General features: G+C 36.8%; 1 protein-coding gene and 1 long non-coding RNA gene across 2 annotated transcripts; one reads left to right on the forward strand and one right to left on the reverse strand.

Annotated features, from left to right (window-relative positions):
• The first annotated feature begins 3023 nt into the window (after positions 1-3023).
• Positions 3024-9211, forward strand: Ets97D (DNA-binding protein Ets97D). The gene is made up of 7 exons (XM_073964279.1): positions 3024-3250; positions 3368-3503; positions 3565-3634; positions 3693-3825; positions 3889-4193; positions 7891-8170; positions 8244-9211. Exons 1-7 carry the CDS (start codon positions 3181-3183, stop codon positions 8705-8707), a joined length of 1458 nt encoding a protein of 485 aa, XP_073820380.1. The 5' UTR covers positions 3024-3180; the 3' UTR covers positions 8708-9211.
• Positions 9212-9520: 309 nt separating this feature from the next.
• On the reverse strand, positions 9521-11296 carry LOC141391374 (uncharacterized). Its single transcript, XR_012409629.1, has 3 exons — positions 11195-11296; positions 11043-11128; positions 9521-10972 (listed from the first exon to the last, which is right to left on the reverse strand). It is a non-coding gene; the product is annotated as an uncharacterized lncRNA (long non-coding RNA).
• Positions 11297-11648: the final 352 nt, after the last annotated feature.

The raw sequence follows: 11648 nt of genomic DNA on the forward strand, positions 1-11648 counted from the left end.
AAGCCGCACAAGCAAGAAATCTAACTTAACAACAACACATGTAGGTACATAAGTTTTACATGAGAGGAAAATTATATGTGTGTTCGTTTACTCAAAATTTGTACAAATTGTTACTGCATGCTGTTCGTTTACTCTACAGCACAATACAAAAGGCATTAGCCGATTGCAAGAAGTTACTGAACTCGTACAAATTTGTACAAATTGTTGAGTAAACGAACACACCTTATGTCGCTACTTGTAGGCATCTCTATCCAACTGTAAAGGCCCGGTTACAAAAGCTGCCTAGCCTGCTTGCCTTGCTTGTTTCTGAAAGTCCATATTTATATTAGGCAACTTTCCTTGCGGAAAGTTTGAAGGTACGGTAACCCTTTGCCTCTCAACACCCTCTCTCACATACAAACTGACAATTGCCGCAAGGAAAATTGCCTAATGTAAATATGAGCCCTGTTCCTTTACGTGCAAGAATCTTCAAGTTTTACAACTTTTTACTCGAAAAGCGTTCCTTTACTTCAAACACCATACAATTCATATGGAAGCAGATTACAACTTTTGCTACTTTTGCCAGTTTTACCATTTTCAAAAGTAAAGGAACAGACCAATGGACATAAAAGAATAAAAAAAGAAACGAGCAACCTAGTTCGAAATTGGCTAGGCCTTCTTCCAATACATTAAGTCCCGGTCCACACTAGCGTGAATTTCAATAAAAACATTAATGAAATTCGGCGTTCTTAAATCGAATTCCCCACTACAGCAATTTTATGATTTTACTCTACTATGGAAGTCGATCTAGAGACGCATAATTTCATGTAATTTTTTCAATGAAATCACTCTAGTGTGGACGTTTATATATAACCGGATTGATCAAACCGATTGGGTTTCAAATGTCAATTCCATTGCTTATATTTCAAATAAATCCTCATATAGAAGGTTAACCCTGTAATAGTACGTTTATATATAACCGGATTTAACAAACCCACTGGGTTTTAAATGTCAATTCCATTACATATACGTCAAACAAATCCTCATAAAGAAGGTTAACCCTGCAAAAGGCTATAATATAAACATGACATTATAGTACGTTTATATATAACCGGATTTAACAAACCCACTGGGTTTCAAATGTCAATTTCATTGCTTATATTTCAAATAAATCCTCATAAACAAGGTTAACCCTGCAAAAGGCCATAGTATAAACATGGCCTAAAAGGCTATAATAGTACGTTTATATATAACCGGATTTTACAAACCCACTGGGTTTTAAATGTCAATTCCATTACATATACGTCAAACAAATCCTCATAAAGAAGGTTAACCCTGCAAAAGGCTATAATATAAACATGGCCTAATGTCCAATTTACATTAGCAACTTTTTCGTCATTTGGAGCTGTTTCGTCATTTATTTGCTAAAACAGGCAACATTTTGCGTCATTTACCATACAAAAATAAATGACGATAGCTGCGTCATTTTTTCTAAACAACGCACGAAACACCTTACTATTATAAGCAGTCCAGTTTTTATGCCATGAACTACCAAAAAATGCAACTGTTTTATGATGTCTTTGTTTGTTTGTGTGTGTTGTAGAAAAACAAAAATACTCAAACGATGACAAAAGTGAAAATAAATGTTTAAAAAACTTGCAAAAATTATGTTTTTTTTGTTTTTAGAATTAATTTAAGTTATTTGATACACATTTGTGTTGTGAAATTCCTATTTCTCTGAATAAATATATTGTGTGCGTGTGTTTGTGTTATTGTATAAGTGTGTATGTGCGATTGTGTGCGTAAGCAAATGACGCAAAAAAAAACAGATGTAAATACACTTCATTTGATTCTAGGATTTCGTAAAACGAAATCACTTAATGTGCATATGTAAATTGGACTTAACAGGGTTAACAGACAACTTTCTGTAATAATAGCTTTCTTCCTTTACTTTTTTAATAGTAAAAGTAGCAAAAGAGAGAAGTTCTCTCTTCTCTCAGAAAACTTTGAAAATTGCTCTTGTAGTAGATCTGGCAGCAATGTCAAAAAACAAACACGGCTGTTTAAGGAAAATAACAAACAAAATAAATTTCACTGTCTCTTATTTTTTATTTCACTGTTTTAAATTTTTTATTATTTTTGGGCCGATTCCGTACAGCGAGGCGAGTCGTGTCGCGTTGCGAAATGCAATTTTTCGATTCCGTATGGCAATATCGCCTGACGTCGTCAAATTTTGTCGCCGAAATGTTCATTTTCCGGCGACAACAAATTAGCTGTCGCCGTACATTTTTACTAACGAATAAAAAAAAATAAAAATAACTTGTTATCGACGATTATTTTCTATCGCTGTACATAGTGCATTTTTTAAATTTTGTCACAGAGACGATAGACGACGCGACATGACTCGCCTCGCTGTACGGAATCGGCCCATTTATTTTATTTTGGTTTGACAAAGCGCGTAGTTTTCTTTTTTCCTTTTGCCTTAATTGTCAAATAAATGTCAAATCAGCAGTCTGACAGATTTTCCACTTTTTACACAACGAAATTTGTCGAGCAGAAAGTAGTAAAAGAGAGAGCCATTTTGGCTCTTTCTCCTCTCTCACTCTCTTAAAAAATTGCATCCAGTTTTACTACTTTTTGGTGTTAAGGAACGCTTTCCGAGTTAAAATTGGTAAAACTGGAAAAACTTGAAGAAACATTAACGTAAAGGAACCAATTTGTACAAATTAGGATTTATTTGGCGTATACACAAAGTAGTTGATAATTTAAATCCACTTATATGTAAACGTTTAAACGTTATAGTACGGTTACACTAGAGTTTTTTGCCGGGTTAACCCACTTCATGAGGATTTATTTGACGTTTGCGCTATGGAATTGACATTTTAAACCCAAGCCCACTGTGTTAGCCCGGTTAAGTGTAAGCGGGGTATTAGTTTACATTTACATGTAATCGGACTGTGTTTTGCAAAAGCCGTGTCACCAAATCCCTGTCTTCGTTGTCACTTTTCTCATGTCTCTTTCGTAAACTTGTCGGATTTTCTTTTGTTGTTTTCTCTTATCGTCCATTCTTTTGTGTCTTTTTTATTCGTATCGCTTGGAACGTTTTTATTTTTGATCGGTCATTTTCATTTCACATAAAAACAGTACAATTCAGACAAATAAAAAATATATAAACAAAATTAATTTTGTTAGCAATAGAAAATGGAAACGAATGATTTAACACAACTCTCTGAAGAACTGATACAACGTTTAGGAAGTGGTGGTGATTTAGGTGAGTAAAAGTTCCGGAATAGATGAAAAGGCGGAAATGTATACCGTCACAGTACTTCTTGGAAACAGGAAGTAAATATTTTCGAAATGAAATTTTGTAATTCTTTTCATCCGTTAGAGGGAATGATGGCCAATGAACTGTTTCAACAAGGTGATTTGTATATGTCCAATCAAGATGATAGCAATTCCAATGTTGGTTCAGACAATGAAATCATTATGCATATGGACATCAGAGAGCCACTACGGACACTACAGTGAGTAGCAATGTATGGGGATTGATTGGGAAGGTTTATTAATAGGTTTCTGACGTCTTAGGAAATTACTCGAAAAGAAAGTTGGCCTTAGTCTGCAAGGATATGAGTTTTGGTTGCAAGATGCTCAGGAGGTAAGACTGCTCAGTTTGATAATTACATATGTATTTTTATTATCAATTGTTATTCCAGTTGGAACCCCACAAGAACCTTGTTGATCAATGTGTCAAGGGTGAGGGTTTGGTACAAATTAATGTTGAAATCAAATATATTATCAAACGTATAAACATATTGGACGTTTTAAAACCCACCGAGGATGCTTTGGGTAAGTTTAATGTGAAATATTTACATCTTAAAGATAAATTTAAATTTACTTTTGTGTGGTTAGCTGCTCTTGCTGCTGAAGAGGCATTTAAAAGTGATGTTTCCACCGATGATGAAGCTCCCATACGCACCAGTGAATCCCACGACGACACCGAGGAGGAATCAAACCCCAAGAAAATAAAACGTGAACTAACAGAACTAAATGAATCGGCAGTCTCAAAAATGAAAGACAAACCTTGTCTTAATTGGGTTTTGGATAGTAAATTTCGCCGTGAACAGACACGCCTTAAAATACCAGATGATCCAAATGAATGGACGGTGCCGCAAGTAAAATATTGGTTCCAGTGGGCTATGCGAGAATTTCAATTGGTAAGTGATAATAATGAAGGGAAGTAGTTTCAAAATTAGGATACATGATGCTTCACATTTGTAACGTGGAGATTGCATCGATTTCCGTAAGCTTCCGAGAACACGTTGGGTATTTTCCTCTATGTGTAGTGTCGTTCATTTACCGTCGACACATAGGTAATATCAGGGGGGTTACTCTGTATTGCGATGCGTTTGCGTTTGGTATTTTGTTAGCGCAAGATATTTGCGTTAACACACGATTTTGACATATGCTTTTGTATTACAGATTGAGGCGGTGCCAGAAAGGAAAAATGGAACAACAATAACGGCGAAAGAAGATACTAAAACGTAATAGAGACGCATTTAATTTCCTTACGCATCGCATTTTTCTAACGCATCACAATAGAGAGTAACCCCCCAGTTCCGGGTACAATTGATACACAGAGTCCGGTGTCAAGGCTTCTACCAGTGAACCGGTTATATTCCAAATAGTGGGTTCACTGGTAGAAGCTGGATATGGCTTGTGACCCGAACTCTCAATGTTCAACATACTAAAATATATTTCGCACGGGTCCTCTTTCTATTGGCTTGAGTCATTCTCGGCGTTATTTCTTTAGTAGGAATTTGTAGTGTTTGTTCGACAGTGTCCTTATCGTTAGCTTTGCTTGACAATTAACATCTTGATGAAGCCGCGAGACTATCAGTTGTGGCTGGATAGATCGCCAAGTAAATTGTAAGCAAAGGCTAGGTATTTGTCCAACTCCATGAAAAGTTTTATCCGGACTTGTGTTTGCTACGACACGCTGAGGAATACAATTTTTTCAACCTTCACGTTTATTGAAATCGAGTCAATTATTGTGGTATCTGACGTACTCGATAATGATGATTAGGATGGCTCTTACGGTAACACCAGAGCAAGTACTGCAACAAAAGCATGCCATTGTGTTGGTGTATTGGAATAATCTTTGTTTCCTCATGCAGATGGTCCACTGACGGCTTACCACAGAACGCGTTATATGTAGTCAAGAAGGTTTTTTATCTGCATCACAAGCGCTGCCGGCTAGTGACGTAGGACCTTGTTCCTACATCTCAGCTTGCCGCAGACAGCTGTGGCATGCGCGGTCCACATGAACATGTTGTCGAATGTCATCCCTAGAATTTTTGGGTAGTTTGTGGTTGGAATTCTGCTACCATCGACCACGAAATTCAACTCGGTTCTCCCCTCCGCCGCCCATGTGGTGAACAGAGTGGCCGTAGATTTAGTGGAGGATATTGGCATATTCTTCGCGTGGAAAAAGTGGTATTATGATCAGTCAAATAGGAGTTCAACCTTTCATAAATGACATCAGGGAAAGTACATGACACCAAGATTGTACAATCATGCACATACGTTACGATATTAATGCCGTCTGGAGTGGGTGAAATACAGGAGAGGTAGATGCCAAACAGTTCCGGAGATATTACCCCACAGTGGGGAACTTCCTGTTTAACTCTACAGGGATTGTTCTTCTTGTTCCTGAATTCCACATATGACTAGCGTCTACACATATAATTGTTAATCCAACGTCCTCAAACAGCGTTGGGTGCTTGGCAGTATCAAACCCTTTTGATAAGTCAAGCGCTACAATCACTGTACTATCACTAGAGTTGGGCAATCTCGTTCAATTGAACGATCCGGATCACTGTCCTCGTTCAAAGACGAATGAGTAACATCATAGAAACCAACGTGTGAAATTAAGTATACGCAGTTTTTTCAAAGAAATTACCGGTGTCCATTGAACGAGATAGTGATCCGGATCTTTCAATTGAACGAGATTGCCCAACTCTAACTATCACACGGCTTGCTCCGGTTGAGTGCTCGACTAATATCAGTGGAGATGACGTGCAGCTCTGTTGTCGTGCTATGCTGTTTACGGAATCCATGCTGACACTGGAGAGGAGTAAAACCTCAAGAGTCTTAGCTTCGTTCGACAAAATCCATCTGTACGATTCATCTTTGCTGCATTCCTTGCCTGGCTTCAGTAGCGAGACAACCCTGCTCTTCTCTGACAGGTTGTGAATTTTTGTGGGATACTCCACTCACGGCTCATCCAGCTGTTTCAGCATTACCATGGAGATTTCATGAGGTCCCAACGCTTTGGATGATTTAAAATTGTAAACTGTGGTGATTCATCCTCGGCAGAAAGATGAATCACTTACTTGTCACCTGGACAAATTGTCTATTGAAGTAACTTGCGCACCTCTTCAGATTAGTAAGCGTTCCGTCTTGCATACAATTTACTTACTCCGACTCCAATGTTGCACATCTTCAGATGACTTAGCAACTTTTTGCGCATATGCTCACGGACCAACTTGATAACTTGCTGTGTCAGCTCCCTGACTCTGGAGTCACTGGGTCTGGCACGACAAAGCTCACCACGCTCATCAGCAATCTAGTCGCCTCTGCTAGGAAATTTGGTCTCACTTCGTGTATTCAACCAGCTGATATTTGGCGAGCGGCTGCAGCAGTGATGTTGCCTCGGAGCGTCCATTCTGCTACCCGAACATCAGACGGTTCGGGCAGATCTCTAAAGATGTGATTAGGTGTCCATCACTCGAACGGATTAACCGATTTTTCAAAACTTTACATCTCTTAATATTTTGTCCAAACATAGATCAAGTTCGAAGATGGGCCATATCGGATTTGCCCCTCGGATATCTCCTCCAATAAACTTCAAAATGTTTCGCTAAAATGGTGCGAACGATACATCTCGAAGTGAGTAATCTATTTGGTCCAAACTTTACACATCGTAAAATATCATCCCCTTCAGATAACTCCCACACAAAAATTGAAAAAGTTCGCAAAAGTTAAGGACATATCTCGGATAGTTATACCCTCAGCCTTTAGGCTAAAATAATGGGTTTAGACACCAAGTATGTTTGGACGAAATCTGTTTTAGACAATTTGGAGTCGATTTAGCCATGTCCATCACTTTGTCTGTCGGCTCATTCCTTTGGATTGTGCGTAAAATTGTGCACACGATAACTCCCGAAGGGAGTAACCGAATTGTACGATAACTCCCGAAGGGAGTAACCGAATTGTTCACAACTTCCATATGGTAATATTGCTTCCAGGCATAGATTCCAATAGGGACTCTTTAGGACAACACCTTCATCATACCTCCTTCACAAAAGTTCAAAATTTTCCCTTAAGTGCAGTGGTCCTTTTTACAGCTTGTAATGTTTTTCGGGTGCCACCGTGGTACAGTGGTATGCACACCCGCTTTGCACGCTGAAGGTCGTGGGTTCGATTCGCCGGCCAAGCAACATCAAACAATTTTCAACGGTGGCAAAATACCCCTCAGTAATGTTGGCGACATTTCCTGAGTATTTCAGCCATGTAAAACTTCTCTACAAGTGGTGTCTTAACACAAGCCGTTCGGACTCGGCGATAAACTGTAGGTCCCATATCATTGAGCTAATATGAATCGAGGTGCACTCATTGATATGAGAGAAGTCTCCCTTGTCCCATCTGGGATGTTTGTGGAACAATTATTATTATGTTTTTTCGTGGGTAAATACATGCTTCCTGACAGAAAGCTCTAAAAAATCCTTCGGTGGCTAACACAAAGGGTTTAAATCTTTAGTTTCATTCGCCAAAATCTCACCTTATAGAAATTCACTACTTCGCATTTGATATCTACGCTTCTTTTCATATCTTTACTTCTCTTTTTTTTAGGTTGATGCCCACATCAGTGACTGGTCAATATCTGGTCGACAGCTGTGTTCATTGTCACATGAAGAATTCCGAAAGAAAATACCCACAGATCCTGGTAATGTGTTTTGGACTCACATACAATTGCTTAAAGAATGTAAATTTGTGTCGGTTGTTCACAAAGCAGCAGAGACGGCATTGGCAGCGCCAGAACTCAGACAAGGCAGCACAGCAGTCTTACCGGCTACGCTAACGAGAGAACCGAAAATTATGCGTAAAACCTTTCATAATTTGAAAAAAGAAAGTAAGCCTTCGATTGTTGATACCTAATTTGATTTAATTAATTTTTATTAAAAACCCCCACTTCTCCTTTACAGCTGCAGCACTGAGTGAAATAAATATTACAACCAATAGTTTAGTTGCTCCCAGTCTTGGTCACACATCGTATGGCGTGGGCACGGGCAATAATGGTCAGGTGCAATTGTGGCAATTTCTGCTGGAAATACTAACCGATCGTGAACACATAGACATTATCCAATGGGTGGGTAACGATGGTGAATTCAAGCTAACAGATCCAGAAAAAGTTGCCCGCCTCTGGGGTGAAAAGAAAAACAAACCAGCCATGAATTATGAAAAACTTTCTCGAGCCTTACGTTACTACTATGATGGTGATATGATTTCTAAAGTTTCTGGTAAACGTTTTGCCTACAAATTTGATTGTGACCTTAAGCTACTTATTGGCTACACGGCGGCCGAACTATCAGCATTAGTTAATGAAAAATCTTTTGTAGATGAGTCAGTTTATCTGGAAAAGATGGACTCAAAAACTGATGAAGAATGACCTTGGGTAAAGGTAAAAGAAGAGCCTTTATTTACATTGCTGGAAGAGCACATTATTGAGGATTGTCCGGAAATACAATCCGTTTGACATATACAGACAAACATATTTTTGTTTACATTATTTTTAGTTAAGTTTAGTTATAAATCATTGAGTTATTCGCGTATTGATTTCATATGGCATTTATTATAAGATTTTGTTTCACAACACACAACATACATTTATTTAGTTTATTTTAGTATATTATAACTTTTGTTTAAGTTTAGTTTTTTTAAGTTTTTTCTCTTTCTAAATCACGCACTTAATTGAAATTGTGCTAACATTTTGTTGAATCTTTGTTTATTTTCACATACATATGAACTATGTGTATATACAAAAAAAAAAAACAAAAACAGTATATTGTTTAGAATTAAATCTTGTTGTAACAACAAATTCGATTTGTTATTAAATCGAAAGAAAATATTTTTTAATAAAAGAAAGTAAATTTATTTTTTATATAGAAACGAATGAAATTTTGTGTGGTTTAATATAGAACACTGTTGTTCCAAAAGGTAAGATAAACATAAGAAAATATAACATGTAGTAAATTTTTCTAAAAAACCATAGCATACTTTCAGGCGAGTAAGTGAGAAATATAAAATATAGCGTTGTACAACACTGGCAACTAATCACATACACTAACGTCACCTAGTGCACACATGTTGGATTTAGATAAATTTTAATACCATTTCTTTCTTTCCTCCCTCACAAAAGTTCGAAATTTGTGGTTTAAAAAATCATTAGTGTGATAATTCTATATTATAACCTGTTACGTGTCCCTTTTTGTCTCGGCTAGGAGATGTCCTGACAAACGCCGACTAACTCTGCCGACTCTCTGAGGGCAGGTTCCATCCCGACATCTCAAGCCCAGGAACGTAAACAATCAAAAATAAACAGGGATAACTGCTGCAAACTACATCTAACATTAACCTATCCCATCACAACACCAAAAACCCCAAACATCGGGGTCCTTTAGCCGCCCACCCTACCATGATCATCAGCTCCAATCCCCTTTCCTGATGACCCCTATTCCCGCATTTCACCACACCACTTACCTTTCCTTCACCACCTCCTTAATAATGCTTTAACACCTCATATTTTCTATCATCAAAACATCAAGTCATATTTTATTTTTTAATAGTGTAAAATTAATATTATCCTAAAAGCTAACAAATTTCTTTATTTTATATTTAGCAGATCAAGTAATCTCTAAGTGTAATATAAAAAAAATTAAAATAAATAAAAATGTATTATTAAAATAAATCAATCTCTCTTTTTTTTCTAAGTCCTTATGCCTATTTTTTTGTCAAAACATTTAATTAATTAAACGATCGGTCTATAGACCAGTTAACAGATCACTTTAATGTCTTTAATCGTCCTTAGGACCAAATCAAAATCAATATCCAAAAAGGATTACTTAAAACAAAAGACTCAACAGACAAGCACAATGTTTCTGAGTACCTAACCCACCCTAATGTCGCAAAAAAAGAGCTCTTTTCTATCAAGGGACTACTAAGGGGGTCTAACAATCAGATTCACGAAAGCTTGCTCTATAGCAAATTATGAAATAATGTCCAAATAAGGATCAAATAAACATTAAATTGACGTACCTATTTAGCTTGAAAAGTTGAAACAATTAACAAATTTAAAAAAAACAAAATTAACAAATAAATATAAATATGTCTATAAAAATATATAAAGAAATAGGATAAAAATTTAAAATAAACTAAATATACTAATAAAGTCAAATATAAATTGATTAATAGTTGATTAAAATTTAGGTCCAATAGCTTTTTCTCATGATGGACAAAGATCAATAGTTAAATCTGGCCGGATATTTCCGTCACCAGGTTTTTGTAATTAAAAGTAGTTTCTTCTTCGATCAATCAATTTTCACCGTCAATTGGGACCTTTTTTGGATTAGTATATGTGCACATAATTTTCTTATCTTTTTGAAGCAATTCCAGAACACGGTGGTGGTAATAAACGGTGTGGAGACTTTTCTGTAGAAAATGGAATTTGCTGTCTCCAATAAATTATTTGGTGCTGAGCTTGGATGCGACGAGTGGAGACTCAATTTGTCGTTCCGGATTTTGCCCATAGATGGTACTGGCAAATATAGGTAATGCAGTATCTTACCTTATTTTTCCCTGGATTATTTGGGTGTGTGGTTGTAGTGTCACTATCGCCTACAAGATATCGCTATCTGTCCACGAACCTGGCTTCGACCTGGCAAACCCAAAAAGGTTTAATTAAATAAACTGCCAAATACTCTTTATTAACAATAATTTTTGTATACCTTCTGAGTTTGTCGAAGTATATTTAATAAACTGGCTCGCTTAGACTTTCACCACTCTAAAACAGGGATTATCCCACACTCGTAACCTACGTTAAACACTCATTAATCACTTTTATGTCACATTTTGTATTCTTGTATTTTGGAATCTTTACCTTTATTCTCAATAAAACAGTCTTTAGATATATAATATTTTCTTCACTGCTAAACTGTTCAAAACTGTTGACTTTATCAAGGAATAAAAACGCTTACTAGCTCAACACCACTGAAAAACTAACCTTTTTTCCCATTTTTACTCTCTTTTATAGGTTCGTGAGAGAAAATGGCCTCTTTCCAAGTCGCGACATATTGAAATTACCCTAGATTTGTCCTTTTTTTTCTACCATCAGTCATCCCCTTCTCGGTTTGCCTGCAAAAAAAAACCTTTGCAACATTTGAACCTTAACATTAGACTTTATTTAAGAGAAACTTGCCCTTAGAGAACCCTCCTGTTAATGATAACATCGTACCTCTAACTGTTGATTGGCAACGCAGAATCAGTTGGTCGTCTGAACACTTCCCAATATTTGGAGAGTGTAGATTTTCCATATGATCGAAATGTCAAACTCA

The sequence above is a fragment of the Musca autumnalis genome, unplaced genomic scaffold (assembly GCF_047663935.1).
Source record: "Musca autumnalis isolate F117 unplaced genomic scaffold, ASM4766393v1 scaffold_1, whole genome shotgun sequence".
NCBI classification, from domain to species: Eukaryota; Metazoa; Arthropoda; class Insecta; order Diptera; family Muscidae; genus Musca; species Musca autumnalis.